This window comes from Mizuhopecten yessoensis, unplaced genomic scaffold (genome assembly GCF_002113885.1).
Source record: "Mizuhopecten yessoensis strain PY_sf001 unplaced genomic scaffold, ASM211388v2 scaffold923, whole genome shotgun sequence".
Lineage (NCBI taxonomy): Eukaryota > Metazoa > Mollusca > Bivalvia > Pectinida > Pectinidae > Mizuhopecten > Mizuhopecten yessoensis.
Genome location: NW_018403789.1, coordinates 496,973 through 521,650, shown reverse-complemented (window position 1 = coordinate 521,650; position 24,678 = coordinate 496,973). Strand labels below are relative to the sequence as shown.

Genomic DNA, 24,678 nt, shown 5'->3' with positions numbered 1-24,678 from the left:
GGGGAGGGGGAGAGGAGGAGGGGGGGTTAGAAAGATGGGAGGGGGGATGAAATTTGTCATAAATTATTTGTCTAAAAACTCATGCATATCTGGGTATTATACACACATTTCTTTCCTTCATACATTTATTTATCCTTTCAACAAATTAGTTTTACGCTACCTTACAAAAAAACATACCTGCAGTTAATTAGCATATTATGATTCAGAATTACCTGAATCAGTTTATGTTTCCATAATTACACTCATGTAAACACTTTTCAAATTTCTTGTCACTTGATCAAGTTCCATGTCTAAATATAGCAAACACCCATAACAGTGCTGCATACCTGTTCTGCTTGTTTTTGTTATGAATGGTCGATCTATGACAGTTATATACTTTTTTGAAAACATTCATTACCATTCAACATTAAATTCTATAACATGTTCTTTATAATAACAGTTTGTAATTATTATTGTATGAATTATTTTAATTAGTAAAACGAAGACAGCAAGTAAACATGACTATTTGTGAATTAATTCTATCAACATCAGGTGAGGGGTTGTTATTTTAAACATTATAATACTATATTTGAGGTATACCAGAGATGATCTCCATGATTCCACACAAGTAGAACACCACTGTTTTCTTGAAGCAGAAGAAGAACAGGAGGGCAGCCACTGTGATCAGCATCAGCAACGACGACACACCGACGAAGAATGATGTAGCTTTGAAGGAGTTGTTGAGCATGGAATCCCAGCTGAATGGGGACCCGTCACACAAGTATTCCCCTCGGGCATGATCGGGGTAGCAGTTGGCGTACACGCCCAAATGTCCGTACCCCGGGGATTGGGGAGTATCCCCAATCCACTGAGGCTGGATAAATGACACCAGGTTCAAAATACACCAAATGATTGTGAGCAGTCCCCACAAAGCACAGATAGCACGGTACTCTCTCATGTAACGAAAATGGTACACTCTCGCTGTCTCCGGGTTGAATTTAGACACGTTTGGATCCATAACCGACGTCATGACGCTTCGCCGATCTGTAGCACCTGTTTTTGTTGTATTTACAACTCCCCGACGTCTCTTCTGTCAGGCGAAATATTAGACCTCGTGTGAGTTGTAAACGGAGGGTGAGGTCTAACGACTCGTAGCCGCTGTCAATGGAACACTGTTCTTAAAATAGCGCCCGATCAAACTGGTAGAACAGGTTTCAGCCTTAAGCGTCATTGATTGGCTGTACTCACCTGTTGTTGATACCGCCATGCATAAACCTGTTCCTGGGGCTATTTTTAGATTACCACATGGCTCATTACCGATGCACAGGTCATGGGTCATATTATGCCGGAAATCGGAAGTGGTTTGTGAACGTTTTGGCATTTTGGTGGGAAAAATGAAGGAAAACTGGTGCTGTTCTGACGTTAATTGGAAGCTAAGCATTTAACATAGTCTGCTCAGATCAACGACAGACACTCAGCGCTGATACCAGGTAATCCATCAGCTTTTAATACTCTCTAATTTAATATATAAAGACTGTTTAGAGTACTGAATAGAATCGTGAAGGCCCACGTGCATGTACATTTTGTAACTTTTACTTTCACTTTCTAGTTATTTTCAGAATTCTTTAAAATGGTATGGGAAAAAAAGTCATATACAATCATTGAAAAAAAAGAAGAAAATTTACATAGATTAAAAAGAACACATAGTTCAGGTCATCTATTTCCTCTACACACCTCTGAATCTCTAGCCATTCATTGTCTTTGTAGTGTACAGGTCCAGTACACTCTGCCGATTGAGCTATATAGTATATAGCTATAAAGACCTATATAGCTTTATACACCTATAAATTATAGCTGTATTGAGCTATATTTTCTCAGATTTCAAATTTCATTAAATTAAAGCAAAGTCGCATAAAACAGCAAGGTTAATGGTAATGTTGACTACAAAAAGCATACATTTAGATGTTTATTTTCATTTTTCATACATGTAAAATTTCCGATTTCTTTACATCATTATTTTTTAAAAAGAATACTTTTGTTATGAACCTAATGATACAATCTTCTTTTAAATGCGACTTTGTTCCGTTTTCCTTAAAAAAGAAAATCACTTGAAAATAGCTCAAAAGACCTATTTCAGATAGGTCAATAGAGCTATTATAGGTCTTTACAGCTATATAGCTCAATCGGCAGAGTGTACTGGACCTGGTGTAATAGGACGAGGAATAGTGATAGAGATAGTGCCGTCGCTGGGCCTCGAACCCGCGACCCTTGGCTCTCCAGCCCGATGCTCTACCGCTAAGCTAAAGGGAAATTCCCTACAGCTGACGCTTGTAAGGCAACCTAATTAATTCACATCTTTTACACTATTCCCCCCTTTTTTCAAACACCAACCAAGGTTCTTTGACTCCCCGCCAAGGGTTCTCCTACCTTGAAGGGGGAGGGTCACCGGCACCAATTTATAATTGGACGAGGAATAGTGATAAAGATAGTGCTGTCACTGGGCCTTGAACCTGGCCCACGACCCTTGGCTCTCCAGCCCGATGCTCAATCTAAAAATCTAAAATACTTTAGGTGTATTGCTGTTAGATTTTAGCTCACCTGGCCCAAAGTTTTACTTTAAACAACTTCTTAATAACAAAAAGGCCCAGGGTGATGATATTTAGCCATAAGCAAACTGCTTGGATGAAGGGCTACCAAGTTTTTGCAAATGAATGACCTTCACCCATATTCAAGGTCACAGGGGTCAAATATGTTAAAATCTTTAAACGACTTAGGGTTCAACTGAATAACCAAAAGCCCAAGGTGATGATATTTGGCGAGTAGCATGCTCGGGGATGAAGGGCTACTAACATTGTTCAAATGAATGCCTTTACTCATATATAAGGTCACGGGTCAATTGTCTAAAAAAAACCTTCAAACAACTTCTTCTGAATAACCATAAGGACAAGGATGGTGATATCTGACCAGAAGCATACTAGGAAGAAGGGCTACCAAGTTTGCTAAAATTAATGACCTTTACTCATATTCAAGGTCACAGGGGTCAATTGTCTAAAAAAAAACCACCTTTAAACGACTTCTACTGAACAACCAAAAGGTCCAGGTTGATGATATCTAACCAGTAGCATGCTAGGACGAAGGACTACCAACTTTGTTCAAATAAATGGACTTGAATTATATTCAAGGCCACAGGGGTCAAATATGTTTAAAATCTTTAAACCACTTCTGAATAACCAAAATGTCCAGGTTGATGATATCTGGCTAGTAGCATACTAGGAAGAAGGGCTACCAAGTTTGTTAAAATGAATGACCTTGACTTATATTCAATGTCACAGGGGTCAAACTTGTTGAAAATCTTTAAATGACTTCTTCTGAATTTATTCATGGTTATAACCATGAGCCTGAAGCCCAGAATGTTGATATTTGGCTTGTAGTTTGCTTGGATGAAGGGCTATCAAGTCATTTGAATGACCTTGACCCTTTTTCAAGGTCATATTTGGTCAAATATGTGTATATACCTTTAAATGACATAATCTCAATAAACTAAAGGTCTAGGGTGGTGATATTTGGCAAGTTGCATGCTGAGATAAAGGGCTATTAAGTTTGGTCAATGTAATGACCCTGTTCGACTTCAAGGTCACAGGGGTCAAATGTTTTAACAATTTTGAACAGGTTCTTTCATTTCATTTCAAATCAATTTTATTGTATTCAAAAACACAATTGGATTAGGCACAGGCATTGCCTATAAAAGCCCTTTCCAGAGAACAGGTTCTTTGAATGACTTATAGTCATACATACTGACATTTTGCCTGTAGCTTTATTTGAGTTTACTTTTACTGTTACAAGTGTGAGATTAATACCAGGTGAGCGCTGCAGGCCCAATTGGCCTCTTGTTGATTTTTGCTTTAATTTTTGGCTCACCTGGCCCTTATGCCATGGTGCAGCGTTCGTTCATCCGTCGTACTGCGTCCGCTGTCCATCAACCTTTTCCTTTAAAATGCTACTTGTCCTTAACAGCTCGGAGGATTTTGACCAAATTTGGTCTGGAGCGTCATTGGCTAAAGGGTTCTCAGTTTTGTATAAACAGAGGGTATGGATCCCTCTGGGGGCAGAGGGGCAGGGCAAAATAGGGGGAAAATAGGTAAATCTTCAAAAATTCTCTTCTTTCCAACTAACAGAAGGATTTTGACCAACTTTGTTCAAGAGCATCTTTGGACAAAGGGGCCTAAAGTTTGTATAAAAGGAGGGTGTGGCCCTTCTTGGGGCAGTGTGGCAGGGCTCAAAAGGGAAAATAGAGGACTTGTTTTCTCCTACTCTACAAGCAAAGGGATTTGAACCATATGCAGTCTGGAGCATGCATATGGACAAAAGAATCAATTTTGTATAAACTGAGGTATGTGGGCCCCCTTCTTTGGGGCAAATGGGTGCACATGGGGCCCATTAGGGGAAAAAGAGGAAAACACTAAAGATCCTTCTCCTTGTATACTGATAAATGGATTTTAACCAAACTTGTTCTAGAGCATCTTTCGGCAAAGGGAATTTTATTTTGTATAAACTGAGGATGTGGCCACCCTTTGGGCAGAGGGGCAGGGCCAAATAGGGGGGAAACAGGTAAATCTTCTAGAGCATCTTTGGAAAAAAAGGCTTCAAGTGTATATAAACAAAGAGTGTGCACCTCCACATCCCCGGAGGTCCAGACCAATCCCTGGATGCTACCTGCCTCCTCCCCCACCCCTCCACATCCCCGGAGGTCCAGACCAATCCCTGGAGCCTACATGCCTCCTCCCCCACACCTCTACATCCCCGGAGGTCCAGACCAACCCCTGGAGCCTACCTGCCTCCTCCCCCACCCCTCCACATCCCCAGAGGTCCAGACCAATCCCTGGAGGCTACCTGCCTCCTCCCCCACACCTCCACATCCCTGGAGGTCCAGACCAATCCCTGGAGGTTACCTGCCTCCTCCCCCAAACCTCCACATCCCTGGAGGTCCAGACCAATGCCTGGAGGCTACCTGCCTCCTCCCCCACACCTCCACATCACTGGAGGTCCAGACCAATCCCTGGAGGCTACCTTCTTCCTCCCCCACACCTCCACATCCCCGGAGGGCCAGACCAATCCCTGGAGCCTACATGCCTCCTCCCCCACACCTCTACATCCCCGGAGGTCCAGACCAATCCCTGGATGCTACCTGCCTCCTCCCCCACCCCTCCACATCCCCAGAGGTCCAGACCAATCCCTGGAGCCTACCTGCCTCCTCCCCCACACCTCCACATCCCCGGAGGTCCAGACCAATCCCTGGAGCCTACATGCCTCCTCCCCCACACCTCTACATCCCCGGAGGTCCAGACCAATCCCTGGAGGTTACCTGCCTTCACCCCCACACCTCCACATCCCCGGAGGTCCAGACCAATCCCTGAAGCCTACCTGCCTCCTCCCCCACACCTCCACATCTCCGGAGGTCCAGACCAATCCCTGGAGGCTACCTGCCTCCTCCCCCACACCTCCACATCCCCGGAAGTCCAGACCAATCCCTGAAGCCTACCTGCCTTCTCCCCAACACCTTCACATCCCCGGAGGTCCAGACCAATCCCTGGAGGCTACCAGCCTCCTCCCCCACACCTCCACATCTCCGGAGGTCCAGACCAATCCCTGAAGCCTACCTGCTTCCTCCCCCACACCTCCACATCTCCGGAGGTCCAGACCAATCCCTGGAGGTTACCTGCCTTCACCCCCACACCTCCACATCCCCGGAGGGCCAGACCAATCCCTGGAGGCTACCTGCCTTCACCCCCACACCTCCACATCCCCGGAGGTCCAGACCAATCCCTGGAGGCTACCTGCCTCCTCCCCCACACCTCCACATCCCCGGAGGTCCACACCAATCCCTGGAGGCTATCTGCCTCCTCCCCCACACCTCCACATCCCCAGAGGTCCAGACCAATCCCTGGAGGCTACCTCCTTGGGACATAACATCGAAACTCATTTTCTTGGTGTCTTACCCACCATAACAGATTTACATGTAGTTCTTCTTGCAACTTTGCTTCTTGTTCTCCTTTGATAAACCTGTATGGTACTCAGTAGGTTTTGCATCGAAAGTAAAATACCAGGTGAGCTATTTAGGCCCCTGGGCCTATTGTCTAGTTTTACATGTATAATAGGTTTTTCAAAACATGTCAGATGAGAATCTAATATTGATCAGTGTCTTTATTGAAAGCAGCGTTCCCAGAAACCCCAAAATGAAGGGTTTTCACCCTTTAAACATTTAGTTGTATCCCCAGTTTTCAAAAATAATGCCTGTTGTTACTAAGCATCTACGGGTACAGAATCTTGAAAATGTATCAAATATAGCCCCACATCTAAAATTCAGTGGGAACACTGAAAGTCAACAAAAAACGTCCCTCGTCCGTCCGGCCGTCAACTTTTCCTTTAAAACGCTACTAGTCCTAAATTTGGTCTGGAGCATCCTTAGGCCAAGGGGAGTCAATTTTGTATAAATGGTGAGTCTGGCCCCCCTGGGGGCTGAGGGGCGGGGCCCAATACGGGAAATATAGCAAATTCTTTAAAATCCTTCTCATGTAGGAATGAAAGGATTTGTTCCATATTTGGTCTAAAGCATCCTTGGGTGAAAGGGAACCAGTTTTGTATAAACCATGGGTCTGGCCTCCCAGGGGCCTGAGGGGCGGGGCCCAATACGGGAAATATAGCAAATTCTTTAAAATCCTTCTTCTGTAGGAATGAAAGGATTTGTTCCATATTTGGTCTAAAGCATCCTTGGGTGAAAGGGAACCAATTTTGTATAAACCATGGGTCTGGCCTCCCAGGGGCCTGAGGGGCGGGGCCCAATACGGGAAATATAGCAAATTCTTTAAAATCCTTCTTCTGTAGGAATGAAAGGATTTGTTCCATATTTGGTCTAAAGCATCCTTGGGTGAAAGGGAACCAATTTTGTATAAACCATGGGTCTGGCCTCCCAGGGGCCTGAGGGGTGGGGCCCAATACGGAAAATATAGCAAATTCTTTAAAAATCCATCTTTTGTAGGAATGAAAGGATTTGTTCCATATTTGGTCTAAAGCATCCTTGGGTGAAAGGGAACCAATTTTGTATAAACCATGGGTCTGGCCTCCCAGGGACCCGAGGGGCGGGGCCCAATAGGGTAAACATAGCAATTTTTATTTTTAAATCCTTCTTTTTCTTTAGGAATGAAAAGATTTGGTCCATATTTTGTGTGGAGCATCTTTTGGTAAAGGGGAACCAATTTTGTATAAACAGTGGGTGTGGCCACCTAAGGGGTGGGGCCCAATAGGGGAAATAGAGGTAAAACCTTTAAAATCCTTCTTCTACCATAGGGATTAAGGGATTTTATCCTAATTTAGTCTGGAGCATCCTTGGGCCAAGGGGTCTCAATTTTGTATAATGGTGGGTATGACCCCCGTAGGGGCATAGGGGTGGGCTTTGTTTGAAGTTTGTTCTCACTATATCTCAAGTACTGAATGGATCTTTCTGAAACTCATATGTACTTACAGCACCTACCATGGAGTGCTATATCTTTACTTCATACCGATTATTTTAAACATATTCAGGTGAGCGATACAGGCCCTCTGGGCCTCTTGTTCCACTATTGATTCGTACTGATAACGATGAAATTCAGAATCCTTTTTATGCCTTACTTATTGTTTTAATGTTAACTATTTCTCTAGTACATGTACTGGTTTTTTGTCTTACAAATTAATTTTTTATCTTTTTTTTTATTTTGATATTTTTGACAACTATTTGTCATGAAAGCGAATGAAGAAATAATGTGGAACTGTGTATTTCATGTACTTAATTATTATATCCATTTTAATAATTTTACCTGATGTATTTTTGACATCAGTTATAACTTATTCTCATAATTATGTTTTCTAAATTTATAGCAACATTGCATCTTCTTGTAGCAGAATGAGGTGTGGAGAACAGAATGTTTTATCATTTTACAGGTGCTAATTCAGATTCAACTGTTTTGTATCTACTGGAGGCTAGCTGTAGGATTACGATAACTCAAGTGTCAAACAAATCCGGAGTTTAAATGGCAGCAATGGAGATCGAGGAAGAGAATCCTGTCAAGAATATATCTAAAAAAATCTCGTGTCGGAATCAGCAAATCAAGACTCTGGTATCGCTCATAGGACAGGTAATGATATATAATACTAGTATACACTTAATGGAGAAATAAAGGAATCTCAACACCACAAGGACGTTTTGTGTGATTTACTGTCTACATGTTTCGGCCTGCTATGGGGCCATCATCAGGACGTTTTGTAAATCACACCAAACGTCCTTGTGGTGTTGAGATTTCTTTATTTCTCTATTATGTTATATTATATTATGTAGTAAGAAGCTCTATAGAATCCACTCACAGATCCACCCCAGGCTGCTTCAAACTACATCAGCAGTGTTGGATCACCCATTATTTATTAGTAAACACTTATAAACTAGGTCCCAGGTAGACAAACAAGTATATGGATAATTTATCATTAGATATAGTCTTTAACTGTAATTACAGGAAACAGTGTTTTATGCATATTACAGTCAAACTTTGATGTTTTAAATTTTGCGGGACTGTTGGGGAAAATTTGAATCATCGAGACTTCGACTCACGAAGGTTGAATTTGAACATGTTTGAAATCTGCATAAGATGAAATATGATTGTTCAGTGACAGAACACAAGGCAATTTTTTTTTTTTAAACCTAGTTATTGGATTCAATGTAATTAGAAACATATGTTTGATGTATCTGTGCACTGTAAATACCTGTTTAGTTCCAATGTTCTCGTACAGGTACATGTACATGAATTTGTTTGACTTCGATTTAAGTTAAAATGCAGCCCCATTTCCTATTGAAAAATATATAGGACATTTCTTTTAAATTAAGCTTTATTTATTTTACAATAATTTGAAACAACTTCTAACAACTTATATTAATCATGTTTGTTAGCCCAGATGGAAGCGCAGAAGGGGTCTTAATGTGGGAGGAAACCGTAGTACCCAGAGAAAACCCACGTGGTCGGGCAGTTGACCCGTACCTTTTTCACGTCCCGTTGGGGAATTTGTATTCAGATGGCAATTTAGCATCTTACATTTTTTTTTTAAAGTGTTTATGTTCTAAAATTCTGGCAAAAAACACTGAAAATAGCTGGTAGAATCCAGGCAGGATTAGTAAAATTATTGTGCCATAATTGGGAGTAGTATTGTGGTCATGTATACTGTATAGTAGGTTCTTGATATAAATATTAAATAGGTATAATATAAATGAACTTGTAAGTCACTCTTTTCCAAGCTTTCGGGCTTAGCCCTTCGTCAGGGATCCCTGAAGCCCGAAAGCTTGGAAAAGAGTGACTTACAAGTTCATTAATATTATTGCGTTCCCTCTAGGAACATATGTTTATAGACAATTAGGTATAATATAGTTATTAACCATTCCAGTTATGAGTAAGCACATTGACATTGCATGTGATTGGGGTGTGATTGTTCCACCGATATTCTTGTTTATTTTTCAGCGAGAGCAGGTTGCTCCTCCTACCCTGTTCCTTTACGGACACACTGGTACAGGGAAGTCCCTGGTCATCAACTCACTTCTCCAGACACGAGAGGTACGGAATCCTGGGGAATTGCATGAGTCCTTGTGAACTAAATTAATGTCAACGTCCCTTTTTACTTTCAAAATTGTCTCAAGCATAATGTATATTAACGAATCCTTTCGTATAAAGTTTGCAGTAAAATGTATTGTTTGTTTCACCTTTAAAGTGGTACATGTATTTAAATCTTTAGTTTGTTGAAAAAAGTATGGAGTTAAACAGAGTATTTGAAAATGTACATCAGAATAAAAGATAATATGGATGATGTTCAACATTTTTCCAGCACCCTAATGATTTACGAAATTATGAATAAACACTACAGTTGACGTAATAAACAGCTTTACAATTTGTAGGGTATGATATTAAAGATGTTTCATAATACCAAATTTTGACTACATAATTGTATTTGAGATCCAGAAAACAACTGGTAATTCTTGTAGTGGACTTTATTAGGTGTGTTGCCTTTTTAGCTCACCTGGCCCACATCAAAGTTTTTCTTGTCACACAATGTATTAAACGTGTCGCACCGTTTCAAGACTGAATGCATAATTATGCTATCTTTGTCAAGCTTTGCAAGTCGGTCTTGGGTAGCAGAGTACAGTAGAAATGGGTTGACCCTAAAACTAAAGGGCATGTCTCGGATAAACATGGATAGCGGATTCATCCTGCACATCACACCTACATATATATATATATATTTATAAACTACATTTTGAATACGTTTTTTTTTATAAGAATGATTTGTTTTTCAAAAGGTGATTTCCCCAAATTTGGGACTTGTGAAAACCATGGTTACCAAATCAAAAAATGCCAAAAAGTGTTAAAAATCATGATTTTTAACCCAAAATTTGACCCATGCAAGTAGTATTTTTTTTCTGAAAACCTGTCTTAAATTAAATATCACCTACTTGGTCGCAGAAACTCACATTTTAGCATAGGTCCTCAAACTGGATTTTTCACAATATTTACACATGTGCTGAGTACAAAAAAGACTACATGAAAAGCTAGCTTTTGTTGTGTAGACACAGATTCGTAAATGGCCAAAAATGTAGTCTTAAGCCAAATTCATTTTTTTTTTTTAAATGTGTCCAATTCATCATATACATGCCAATTTTAGTGCTGATTTAAAAAAAAAAAATTGATACATGTTATATTACAGGGGTTATTCATTGTACAAAAATATCACCCATGGCCACCGTACGCTACTGTACACTGCTACCTTGAAACTTGGCGAATATATTGTACGTACATAATAATTTGTGTATAAAGTAAAACTTTGATGAAAGATAAGATCTAAATGTGTTGTTCTCTCATACTAATTTAATCTTTTGCAGTTGTCGTAAATTAATTGAAAATTAATTGTTACTTATGTTGTGTAGTTACCTCATGTCATGGTGAACTGTGTGGAGTGTTACAATCAGAGGTTTATGTACGAGAAGATCCTCAACAAACTACAGGGTTTACGTTCTTACATGAATGACCCCGACTCCTACCTGAAGTGTGACAACATGAACGACTTTATCCGGATGTTCCGGCAAGTGTGTGAGGATCGCGGTCTGACCAAACAAACAGTTTATATTGTGAGTAGAATTTTGACATATTAAGTTTTTCAAATTATATTGAAAAAATTATAAATCTATAAACGAGTGTGTATTCATGATCGAAAATGTTTTGATATTAAATATCGTTTGAAAGTACAAAATTTGTGAAAATATTGAGCAAGATACAGAAATCCAACTTGGATATATGTTCACTTTTTCTATACAAGTATATTGAAGTTCAGTATCTATGAAATTACTACATATGTTGTGCTATAATGGTAATATCTTGAATTTATTTAAGGTTCTAGACAAAGCAGAATGTTTGCGAGATAAGGAGATCAACATCCTACCAGCCTTCCTCCGACTACAGGAACTTGTATGTTATACTTCTGTTTTAGTAGTATAGCTTTATAGTTTGGGCCCTGTTGTTCAAAAGGTGGTTAACTTAAGGTCATAGGAGTGTATTGCTAAACGGAAATAGGAAGTACATCCCTAATTGAAAATCCAATGTAGGGAGACAGTATCACAATTTCCGCATATTCTAATGTTTAATATTAAACTGATAAATATTGTTTGTTTATTATTGACAGAACAGTGTGTTTATCAATATTAAAGTATTTCAAAGCAATCCAGACATTAATTCAGTTGATTTTTAATCAAAGAGTCACATGTGTCCATTTTTCTGTACTTCAGGAAACCGGCTACCTATTTCACTACTGTAAAATTTTTCAAGAACGATAACTCTTACATGCAATTACTATGTGTATATGGTTTTATTATAAAATGTCAATTTTTAATCGTTTATAGATGATCAATTTTACACAATTTCCGCATTTATGAAATTAATATACATTAATGCAATACTAATCTATGTCAATATCCTTTTAATTGACATTATTTTCCATGTAAAATCCTTTAAATTCTGACAACCTATTTTTTTTTGTGGCAGAAAATGTTCTTTACTTCAAAGCAATATAACTACAAAATGTGAGGAAATTCTACTGAGAAATGGCGACACAATCCTATTACCTTAATCAGTGATTAAAAAAATACAACCATTAACCAAATTAAACTTTCCAGGTATCCAGAGGGCTGCGATGGCCAAAACGATTAACTCATTTACCCCTGAAGACACATTTGAACTCTTCCAATTCAAAGGTTGGAATAGTTCATTATAAAATTTCAGGTGTGAATAAGTTGAGGCGTCTGACCATTTGAATCACTACAGCCATTTACCACTGGGTTGGCAGTTCATGGCCTACGTGGGGCAGTCGCCAGGTACTGGCTACAGGTCGGTGGTTTTTCACTGGGCCCTCCAGCTTTCCTCCACACCAAAACCTGGCACGCCCTTAAATGACCATAGCTGTTAATAAGACGTAAAACACAATTAAACCAAATTCCAGGTATCAAATATTTAATTAGAGTAAAGTTCAATGTATAATGACAAGGTTTTTACCTTGTATATATATTGATCAAATTATTAGTGGGTGAAAAATGTCATCAAACAGTAATTGAGCTAATCACCTTTTGAACAACTGGACCCTGGTCTAAATGAAATTTAAATCATGTGTGGTTTACGCATTCTCTAAATCCTGAATTATTTTTCCAAGATAAATTCATCCTGCAGCCAATCAGCTTGTTTATATTAGTCCAAGGGAGATAATACAAACTGCAACATGTTTGATGAAGAGATTCTCAAGCCAATTCAATTCTTTCTTTTATACACTACTAGACATGAGCCATTTTACTTTATCATATTCCAAATAGCTGGCCTGGTTGGACAAGATTTGTTTGATTATAAATTAGGGACTGACCTTGCTATTTGATGCTGAGGTCTGGAAAGCCTTCCAAGGCCTGCATTAACATTTGCCGTCTGACAGGTTTTACCCCAGAAATAGTTTTACCCCAGAAATATTACATTTAAAAATATTCAAACCAGTTGGTTCACATAAACTAATAAGCCCAGGGATAGGTGTAGTTTACTTTCCCTAAAAGTACATAATTATTTTGTATATATTTACATATTTTTCTTCTTTTTACTTTGAACAAATCCAATGGTATTATTTTGTTTGCAGACACATCAAAATGTCTGCGTCGTGTTGATGACAGAGATAGTTTGGGAGAAATTCCGTACTGGCACTGGTTACTGTGAACCATACATACTTAACTTCCCAGACTACACAAAAGGTAAGAGGTCATACTGACACATTATAACAGTTATACTAATAAATAATAAATTGAGGTTCTTATGTAGGTCGTCTCAAAGCGGTTCACAAATTATTATCCGTGGTTATAGGGCCTTTGCAACCAGCCAATGTATCTTTCTCAACTCCCTGGGGAGCATACAGCCGGTGCTGCCATTTCGGCACTCAAAGCTACCATTCAACAATACTAGCACTGCCCAACCACGTACTCATTTACGGCTGAGTAGACTGGAACAAGTGGAGTTAAGTATCTTGTTTAAAGATACAACACAGTGCCATGATGTGACTCGAACCTGCAACCTTTGGTCACGAGCCCGGGGTCTTACCACTACCGATAAAGGGAAGCAATAAGTGGTTGGTGAAGAAGTAAAACTCTGTAGACAGTATACTTCACCTTAACTAAGGTCTTGGTATATATTTACCTGTGTAAAGTATTATCAATGAAGAGATTAATCTCAACAAAATGTTGCTGTAACTGACCATGAATATAGATTCTGTTTCACTACTGAGTGGTACCCAGGGACCACGGGAGGTGTGTGCACATCTTCTATCATTAGCGATCTATCTTCTAGCTTGGTCAGCGACGGACAATTCTGCTCTGACAAAAACTACATATTCATCAAACAATTTTGATGTTTTATGAACTTTTGTGTAAACGGTGATAAAAGTTATAAATAACTGCTTTTTAACACATTTGAAGACGTGCAGGGCACTGTAAGCTGCCATGAAAATAGATTATAATCTTGTCAGAATTGTATTGTAACTGACCAATGGTAGAAATCGTTTTATCAAAATGACATTGTGACTAGCCCTCCATCCGAAGATAATGAGCTGGTCAAAGCTGGTCAAATAGCCCTTTGTCAGTGGTCAGTCTGCCATCCTTTCTTAAACAGTTCATCTTATAGTTTTTATCACCGTCAAATTTTGACGGGAGTAATATGGTATGGGTTCGTCCGTCCAGCATAAACTTTTGTTTGTCCGGCAATATCCTCATACATTTTTCGACCGATCTCTTTGAAAGTTATTATACATTATAATCATGATATGAAGTTGTGCCTCCCTCAAAAGAATTTTGATTCGACAATTTTCCCAAACGTCATTGCCCTTTGTTCATTTCATTATTTGATTTTTTGTCTGGAGATCTCCTACATTTTTTGACGGATTTCTTTGAAACTTAGTTGGCTAAATTATCATGATATGTTGTTGTGTTTCCTTGAACAGAATTTTGATTCGACGATTTTTGCAAAAGTTATTGCCCTTTGTTCATTTCAGTATTTTATTTTTTGCCCTGAGATTTTCTCCTACATTTTTTATAGCATATCAGCTAACCACTTTTAGAATGATGCAGATCTTATTTCAATGTAAGAAAGTATATAACACTTTATGGCATTCGACGGGCGTATATTATTTTTCCGCCTCGTGGTACTCTTGTCGCTCAAGAAATACTGAAGAGACTTTTCTCCAGTTCCAGACGTACAGTGGGGTCATCTTGGTCCTTAGTTGTCGAGTTTGTTTCAGTTTGAGCCTTTAAGGTGTAAACAATGGCACCCTACAGTGAAAGGAGTTTATTTTATTTCCCAAATAAGGATTCCATTCCATTTATTTACAAAAGTGCAAATGCGATCTATTAGCATATGAGTGAATTTTTCAGTATTTTCAACTGAATGACCTTGAACCTTTATCAATGTCAGTGAGGTCAAATGTGTTAAAAACATTACAACCACTTCCTCAGAATAACGAAGAGGGCTTCGGTCATGACATTTGACATGTAGCTTAATGGTGTAATGTTAAAGTGATAGGAATCGTGGGATCTGGGGATCTAAACCAACTGCAAAGATCTGATTAGTAAAATAGAATTAAGTCATTAACAATTGCCATCCAGGCTTCATAGTATTCAAATGAAATCTTTTAGGGTATATATGTCATGGTTATACTGTCAAATGTCTTGTTACATCCCAAATGAATTAGAATGGTATTAAGCCTATTTCAATAAATATGACCTTTACCATCTTTGAAACTTACAAATGTGAAATGAATTACAGGTGAGCAAAACAGGCCAATTTGGCCTCTTGTTTTCAGATTTTAATGGTAATGATTCAAACTTCATATGGTGTTCATTTTTAGATGAAGTGCTGACTATCTTGACTGAGGACCGGCCTGAGGGTTGTGAGGCAGACTTCTACTCCATGTACCTGAATCTCCTTCTAAGTGTGTTCCACATGGTGTGTCGGGATCTCAGGGAGATACGCTACCTGGTTAGTACTGTGCAGTTAATTTTGCGAGGCTATTATTTCGTGGTTGTCCAAATCAGTGCTAGTTCGTGAAGATTTCATATCGTGCAACATTGCCAGGTAACATATCGCGGTCATGATGGTACTTTGGATAATTGGATTTATAATTATGTCTCCCCTTGGAATGAAGGGAGACATATTGTATTAGTACTGGTTTTTCTTCTTCTTCTGGTTCTTCTAATCGCAACTTGTCTGGGCCATAACTTATAAACCATTAAACATATCTTGATAAAACCTGAGGTATGCCTGTATCACCCACAGAAGGTGTGCAGTGCACTGGGATTACATCTTATGCCCCACTATATACAGAGTTATGGCCCTTTGTTTATTTTTAATACCGAAGTTTGTCCTGAGCATAAGTTCCATGTTATTTCACCTACGTTGACCAAACTTGCTATAGTTTTAATGTATCTTTAGAAGTAGGAGTGTTGCATTCTAAGAGATATGGCCCTTTGTTAATTTTTTATACCGAAGTTTGTCTGTATGCGCTTATAAGGGGAGACATATGTTTTTGTTCACAAAAACAAGTTTCTAGTTATTTTTTTAAATGTGTTTTGTCAAAATAGAGTAAAATGTGATATTCAATTGTTTTATCTTCATTGTTCGATTTTAAATAGGCAAACAGTTCTTTTCTTTATCTCAGAATTTGGAATATTGCAATATATCATAATTTATTGTATTCCTACAAATTCAGTTTATTTATAATGATTTTATAAAGAAAATATAAGAAGTGAGCATCAGTTCAGCAAAAACAAATTCAGTAGGTTGCATTTAAAGCAATAAATTAATACACACATATATGTATTGTATTTGTTGAAATTATATTAAAAATATACGTAAATAATTTCACAGGCCTCGCTGAACTATGACCAGTACTGTCAGCCAATCAAAACCGGAGATGGTAAGTATTTGTTAAAATGGTCTGGCTTATGTATATAAAGCAAACAATACTGTAGAGAGGATTATGTTCATAAAATTTGTTTCAAGATCCATTAAAATGTATACCCTGAAATCCTCAATAGAACATGGTTCAGTCATTAAAACTCCATAAGGATATTGCATCAAACAATCCGCTGTAATTTAAAAATGATTTATCTATTTACTGACTTGATATGTGTGTTGTATGTACATATTACAGTTAAAAGCTTTCCTTTCACAGTCTTAGCCTCAGACACTAGAAAGTTGTGGAAGAATATAGAACCACACCTGAAAAAGGCACTACAAACAGTTTACCTGAGGGAGGTGTCCAGGTAAGTTGACACTACAAACTGTTTACCTGAGGGAGGTGTCCAGGTAAGTTGACACTATAAACTGTTTACCTGAGGGAGGTGTCCAGGTAAGTAGACACTACAAACTGTTTACCTGAAGGAGGTGTCCAGGTAAGTTGACACTACAAACAGTTTACCTGAGGGAGGTGTCCAGGTAAGTTGACACTACAAACAGTTTACCTGAGTGAGGTGTCCAGGTAAGTTGACACTACAAACTGTTTACCTGAGGGAGGTGTCCAGGTAAGTTGACATTTAAAAATGTCTACCTGAGGGAGGTGTCCAGGTAAGTTGACATTTAAAAATGTCTACCTGAGGGAGGTGACCAGGTATATTAACATTGCAAACTGTCTTCTTAGGAGATAGAAGGGAAATAATTTTCATAGGGAAGATTTACTAAAACCAAGTTTGAGAACTAAGGTACTACTTTTCTCTGCTAATATATGTATGTCAGTGTTCATCTTTTCACTAAGGGAAAACTATATTTGCTTCTTTCCTTTGATGTCATTAAAGGATATGTCCTGGAATAATTTCAAGAAAAAAATGAAACTTAGATCTCTGACAATGGTTACGTACTTATTTTCAAAGTGTTGAGATTTGTACAGGTATTGGTATGTGATCTTTCCTTAGTCTTGTTTATCACTGATTTGCATTATTAGTACATGTATATATTTTTTTGGTTTAGTTCTCAGTGGGAGAAAGCACAGCAGGAGACTGAAATCGGAGAAACGCCATCTTTGCAAGGTAATTAATGTTAATCAGAATTCAGCAAGTCGATGAAAATATAATTTTCTTTGGATTATAAGTATTCAAACTGTACTTCAACATAAATAGAAATCTTAGCAATATCTGCTTGACATATTACACAATGCACATACATCACCGTTCAAACCCTTTCTGTAAGAAGGGAGCTAACCCAGACAAGCTTGCTTTAGAGGCTTAATTTAAAAAATGATTTTCTGAAAAAGAAAATTTGGACGAAAAAAGATGAAGTAAAATTAATGTATTCACTATTCAGAGTATCAAAATGAAATAGATAGAGAAAGCCATTGTAGGAATTTGATATGAAGATTAATGCTTTGTAAAAAGATTAACGAAAAATTTGATGCTGTATTTAATTTATTTAAAGCTGTACAGCAGTCTACAATGGGATGGGAGGTGGGTTCTCCTCTTTGCTCTCTGACAAATTAATTGGATACCAAATATATATATGCCATACATGTAGCATGTATGAGTAAATAATGAGAAGTGTCTTGGTACTGCAGTATGTAATGAGAGGTGTTTAAGTAATACTGTGTTTCTCTGTAGGCTTGTCCTCCAGAAACCATGTTGAGCTTCCCTACTACTCCAAGTATCTGTTGATAGCAGCCTACCTTGCCTCCTACAATCCTGCCAAGACTGACCGCCGGTTCTTTGCCAGGGTAGGTTTTGACTTTAACATACAGTATACAGTAAAAAAATAAAAATCTTGATACAAACCCCAGGATACATAGGACACAAACCCCAGGATACATAGGAATTGATTTCCGATTAAAACCAAAATTTGTGATAGAAATCTATTGAATAAATTCCTCCTGAGAAAATGTTGATGATTTTTTCGTTATTCGGTCTGAATAAGAACAAATTACTGTTGTTGCATTCGTTTTGAATGAATGCTGTTTTCAATGTACACAGTAAGTGATGACATCACAGACATTGACCTCGCAGATTAGTGATGTCATGGATAGAAGGGTATGTTGGAAATGAGTTTGATGATCATGCCTTTCCTGGAGACAGATACATGTACATAAAACATATTTATGATATTTTGTGTTTTAAACTTCATGAATCTTCTTTTGTGTGCATGCAATGTAAATGAAACATTTCGTAAAATTTAATATTACTGTGAAGCTATTTGTAATTTCCTTTTACAGAATTCTGGCAAAGTAGACAGACGGGCCAAATTGATTAAGAAACATGAAAGAGTAAGTACAATTCAATACTAATCATTTCAGCATCACTCAATTCAAGCAATAACTATTTTAATCACTCATTATTAATGACGGATGAAAATTTTCTATGGCCCTCTGTCAAGGTTGTCTCCCAGTGAGAAGCAGCCCTTCAGAGGGCGACAGTTTTGCATATCCCCAGACGTCAAATGTATAACATGTTTTATATTTGAACTGGTAAATTACAGATATAGAGGATTTATACTGAAATACTGTTTATGGTTTCCATGAAACACAGCCCAACTGAGATTCTCTTTTTTTTCTTACAATTTACCTTGAATATAATTCTGCTGCTTACAAATTAAAAATTCACATTGCTGAAATCCGATACGCTTGTAAGTTTAATAGTATGAGATATAAATTTGACTGCTAAAATGTTTAGATAATTACTCAGGTAAATTTGCCAGTTGTGCAAGATAACTGCTGAATAGTGTTACAATGCTCAGAGTGAATCTCCAATGAAGAAGAGTTCCGTTTTGTTCTGCATTTTGCTGTCTTGGAAGTTGCTTGCACATTAACTATAGCAAAGAGATGAATATAAATGAAATATATTGATCCTATTTTTTCTTTCTCACAAGAACGTCTGCTATGGATATCTGAACACTTGATCTCTTGACTATACCAGTCATGGTATTTGTTACGGTTGTACATTCCTGCAGAATTACAGGGAAAATTTCAAAATGATCTAAAAGGCTCACAATCTTGTTTTAGTATGAATATAAAGGAAATCATATAAATTTAACAAGAAACTAACTTTTGAATGCCTGTAAACAGTAGAAGTCTGCCTTAAGTATGATTGCTGTTTTAAAATGATATTGCTGCTGTTGAAGATAGTATTACGGCTATACTCGGTCTACTGCAGGTTTTTATTCTTCTAAATTAGTGCTTACTATCAGTTAACTGGTAAAATAAGGAAATACATTTTGGATAAAAATCCATGTCACTGTGTATATATTTTATATGCATGTCTTTATGTAAAAAGTCCTTAAAGAAAATCATTGCTTAAGTCAACTGTTATTATCATACATTTCATATTCTTTTACTATATTGAAGATTGCTGGCTTTTATCTTCAATTATAATATTTTCCTTAATTAAGCAAGTTGATTTTGTAAATAAAAGTGGAAACAAGGACCCCCCAAGAAAAAATAAAGGAAAAAGACGTAATTTTAATTAAGTATGTTTAAACAGAAACACTTCTCGGGGCCTTGGACACATTTCAATGTCAGCTTCGCTGGTACTTAGTGTTTGTGTTTTGCCACTTGACGAGGAAATTGTTGATATTTTGAAGTAGCTTTAAGAGGTCCATTCCCAAGAGTTTATACACGCAGAACCAATCCTTCTCCTTCAGCTATAAACAAAAACTAGTGCCACACAATTACGTCTTTAATAGGTCAGATGTTAAGTGTATATGTGTGTATGGTATACTCTGATAATACGTCATAAGAGAGTTCCGGAGGAACATGCAGTACATGTATTAACACTATTCTCACACTAATTACCCTTTTATGTACAATAGCAGTGTCCACTGTTAAGTCCCCAGAGAAACAATTCTAGTTTCAGACCAGTGAGTGACCTTAGACTTAACATTAAGGATCCCCGTACCACATATTGTAAATATGCAATAGAAACTGGTTTATTGGCCTAACTATAGCTTTGATCAATTGTTTCTGAAGAGAAAACTATACCTTGCAGAGCTTGGGTCGCAGGTTCGAGGCCTAAATGGGGCAGTTGCCAGGTACTGGCTTCAGGTCAGTGGTTTTTCTCTGGGTACTTTGGCTTTCCTGCACGACCAAAACCTGGCACGTCCTTAAATGACCATAGCTGTTAATTATATAATAGGACCTAAAAACAAACTAACCAAACCAAACAATGGTGTTCCGAGTGTAAAAATGTTGTAAGGCCAGAACTGGGTTCAACTGTTGTACTCAGCTGGCCCAGTCCCACTACAGTTATAGCCAACACAAACTTCAGGGGAGGTTACTGTGTGTACAAAAAGCTGTGGTGGAACTCTCTAGTGATTTCCCTGCTGTAGAACATACATGGATCCTTAAAGTGAATTTGTATTTTATGCCTTCTGTCTTGTTTTTGTTGCAGACTAGTAACCACATGCTGGGCCCTAAACAGTTTCCTATAGACAGGCTGATGGCAATCTTTTTCTCCATTGTGGAGGGAAAGGTATCACCTACAGCGAACATATTTGTACAGGTAAGTCAGTGTCTTATAGACAGGCTCATGGCAATCTTTTTCTCTATAGTGGAGGGAAAGGTATCACCTACAAGTGACAATATTTATTGTAGAATTGATATTAATGTGAAGTTTATTCTGGATTGTAGATTTCCTCACTGGTCAGTCTAAACATGCTTGGACAAGTGGCTGGAGATGACCAGATAGACACGCCTAAATACAAATGTCTCGTGTCCTTGGAGTTCATAAAATCTGTGTCAAGGTCAGTATGATATTAATTTATTATACCCACGTCACAGACATTGGGAGAGGGGGACTGTACTGTAGCTGGAATCTGTTCATCTGTGTCTGTCCATCTGGATGGAAATTCATAAAGCAAAAAATCATGTTATGTTATGAAACTGTATACGTGATCAACACCAATTGCTTTTTCAATTTCTTTTTATCCCCCGCTTTCACCGAAACGGGGGGATGTTGATATTGGTCTGTCTGTCTGTCTCTCCGTCTGTCTGTCCGTCTGTCACGCTTTGTTTCTGTGCAATAACTACAACAAATATCAACCAATTTTCTTTAAACTTGGTCACAGGGTTAAATGCCTTAAGGGGACGGCCAAGTTCGATGACCACTTTCAGCAGACCCCATTTAGCGGAGTTATGGCCCCTTGAATAACGAAAAAACGTAATTATCTGCTGGGTTTTGTTTCTGTGCAATAACTATAACAAATGTTAACTGATTTTCTTCAAATTTGGTTGGATTTTGATGAAAATTGATATATAGGGATATCAGGGAACTGCGAATTCAACTGCATTGGTTTCGTTGCCATAGCTACCACACAGAGGCTTCTGATTGGTCGAATTTAAGATATTGTTAGATTTTGATGAGAATTTGTATATAGGGATATTAGGGGACTGTGAATAAAACCGCATTAGTTTCGTTACCATAGCAACCACACGGAGGCTTCTGATTGTTCGATTTTGATGAAAATTGGTAGATACGGATATTAGGGGACTGCTAATCCAACGGCATATGTTTTGATATAAGAATTAACACAATTATACACCTTAATAGACTGTCAAATTTACATTTTGGACTCGCCAATATCACAAAACCAAACCTAGCAGCAGTGGAATGTCATTGCGAAAAGTCCTTGACGGGGGTTGGTGTTAATTACAAACTGCCCCGGTATGACGGGGGTACGTGTTAATTACAAACTGCCCGGTATGACGGGGGTTGGTGTTAATTACAAACTGCCCCGGTATGATGTATGCTGACAGGATATAAGAGCATGAACTTGGAGCAGAACATGTAGCAATCCCTGGCAAAACATTGTGACCAGTTTCTATGGTTTTATTGGACGAGTGCATGATTAGAGAAGGATGTCCGTAATTGCCCGACTCTTGTCCGTAGTTACCCTACACATGCCTGTATCACAACCAATTTCTATACCTTCTGTGTTTTGGTTTATATTTAAGTGGTCATTTTACCGCCCAATCAAAAGCATAACTAAAAATAGAAAACAGGTAGGGACCTTCATTCTGACGAAACATGTTCGTAGATGATATCTATGATAGAACGCACACAGCATGTTGATTTACTGTACCAAGGAGCGTATATTAGCAGTCATCATTTGAAAAGTGTCTGTATATATACTTACCCTGATGTCCCCTATCTGTTAAGGTCTTTTAAATGAAATTGGGCCGGAGCATTCTTGTTGTTATATACAAGAGCTGCTTGTGTCATCCCCCTCCACCACCCAGAACCCTGCTTTATGTGGGAAGCATCTTTACCTTACTGTAAATAATGTTTTTGGTGGGTAGGTGGAGAGGATTGTTTGGGTTTTTAGGAATCTGAAATTAATTGTTTTTTTTCCATGGGGGGGGGGGGTTAATTTGTGATGAAGATATTTTGATGTAAATTAAAACCTCCGCCTATAGGCGAAACATACCATATTATATTCAGGTTTGTTTTCACAAGAACCTATCATTCAGTCTCCAATTTGCTGTGAAATCAGGCAAAAAGAATGTAGGAGACATGCATTGTGCATGAGAACAATTAGCCTAACAAGGCTTAATTTAAATATTGAAGGCCCCACGTGTCATCCAAGTGCCAAGATGTGTTATCTGTGTTAGGTCTAACACTACTGAGTGTTCGTGCTAGAGTCGGACAAGTAGTTGTAGAAAAGTAACAGATTTTTCAAGGGCTGTGATTGGCTGATAACGTTCCCCTCACTTGTGGACTGTGAAGTGACCGTCTCCTGACTAATTGGCCAGTTCTACTCGGTATGATGAAGTGACCGACTCTCGCTGTAATTACCGAACACTCAGAGTAGTACCATACACTCTTTGAAGGCTAACTTGACCTAATTCTTGAAGGATTAGCAAGGAAGGAAGTGTTTTAGGAAAAATATTTCTCATTATTTTTTGGCGACAATTTGAAATTTCCTTTGATAAGTGCCCTACTTGTAGTAATTAACAGCTGTCCAAGTGTACCAAGTAACCACTGTACCAAGCTACCTGTGTTACCTAGTAACCACTGTACTAAGTTACCTATGTATAGTAACCACTGGACCAGGCTACTTGTAATTACCTAGTAACCACTGTACCAGGCTACCTGTGTGACCTAGTTACCACTGTACCAAGCTACCTGTGTTACCTAGTAACCACTGTAATAAGTTACCTGTGTAACCTAGTAACCACTGTACTAAGTTACCTGTGTTACCTAGTAACCACTGTACCAGGCTACTTGTAAGCCTAGGAACCACTGTACCAGGGACCTGTGTTACATAGTAACCACTGGACCAGGCTACTTGTAAGCCCAGGAAACACCGGACCAGAGACCTGTGTTACCTAGTATCCACTTACCAGGCTACCTGTGTTAACTAGTAACCACTGTACCGGGGACCTGTGTTACCTAGTAACCACTGTACCAGGCTACCTGTGTAACCTAGTAACCACTGTACCAGGGCCCTGGTGTTACCTTGTAACCACTATACCAGGGATTTGTTTTACCTGGAGACCACTGTACCAAGTTACCTGTGTTATCTAATAACCACTGTACCAAATTACCTGTGTTACCTAGTAACCACAGAACCAAGTTACCTGTGCTATCGAGTAACCACTGTACTAAGTTACATGTGTTACCTAGTAACCACTGAACCAAGTTACCAGTGCTATCTAGTAATCACTGTACTAAGTTATCTGTGCTACCTGGTAACCACTGAACCAGGGACCTGTGTTACCTGGTAACCACTGTACCAAGCTACATGTGTTACCTAGTAACCACTGTACCTAATTACCTGTGTTACCTAGTAACCACTGAACCAAGTTACCAGTGCTATCTAGTAATCACTGTACTAAGTTATCTGTGCTACCTGGTAACCACTGAACCAGGGACCTGTGTTACCTAGTAACCACTGTACCAGGGACCTGTATTACCTAGTAACCACTGTAACAGGGACCTGTGTTACCTAGTAACCACTGTACCAGGCTACCTGTGTTACCTAGTAACCACTGTACCAGGGACCTGTGTTACCTAGTAACCACTGTACCAAGCTACCTGTGTTACCTAGTAACCACTGTACCAGGGACCTGTGTTACCTAGTAACCACTGTACCA

The 24,678-nt window shown here is 38.6% G+C and overlaps 3 protein-coding genes across 3 annotated transcripts in view; 2 read left to right on the top strand and 1 right to left on the bottom strand.

The window, feature by feature from the left end:
* Positions 1–1,170, bottom strand: part of LOC110455409 (tetraspan membrane protein of hair cell stereocilia homolog) — a 7,840-nt gene extending 6,670 nt beyond the window's left edge. The window contains exon 1 of the mRNA XM_021505532.1: positions 580–1,170. Within this exon, the coding sequence (XP_021361207.1) occupies positions 580–1,009 (430 nt within the window). The 5' untranslated portion in view covers positions 1,010–1,170. The remainder of the gene's footprint in view (positions 1–579) is intronic.
* Positions 1,171–1,291: 121 nt separating this feature from the next.
* Positions 1,292–24,678, top strand: part of LOC110455402 (origin recognition complex subunit 5-like) — a 46,974-nt gene continuing 23,587 nt past the window's right edge. Inside the window, exons 1-14 of the mRNA XM_021505519.1 lie at positions 1,292–1,469; positions 7,954–8,147; positions 9,513–9,605; positions 10,970–11,170; positions 11,433–11,507; positions 13,207–13,318; positions 15,460–15,590; positions 16,479–16,527; positions 16,786–16,876; positions 17,577–17,635; positions 18,200–18,312; positions 18,805–18,855; positions 20,975–21,085; positions 21,214–21,326. Coding sequence (XP_021361194.1) covers positions 8,043–8,147; positions 9,513–9,605; positions 10,970–11,170; positions 11,433–11,507; positions 13,207–13,318; positions 15,460–15,590; positions 16,479–16,527; positions 16,786–16,876; positions 17,577–17,635; positions 18,200–18,312; positions 18,805–18,855; positions 20,975–21,085; positions 21,214–21,326 — 1,304 coding nt within the window. The 5' untranslated portion in view covers positions 1,292–1,469; positions 7,954–8,042. The remainder of the gene's footprint in view (positions 1,470–7,953; positions 8,148–9,512; positions 9,606–10,969; positions 11,171–11,432; positions 11,508–13,206; positions 13,319–15,459; positions 15,591–16,478; positions 16,528–16,785; positions 16,877–17,576; positions 17,636–18,199; positions 18,313–18,804; positions 18,856–20,974; positions 21,086–21,213; positions 21,327–24,678) is intronic.
* LOC110455494 (extensin-like) lies at positions 2,929–5,629 on the top strand. Its single transcript, XM_021505668.1, has 2 exons — positions 2,929–2,973; positions 4,643–5,629. The coding sequence occupies exons 1-2, from the start codon at positions 2,929–2,931 to the stop codon at positions 5,627–5,629; spliced, it is 1,032 nt and encodes a 343-aa protein (XP_021361343.1).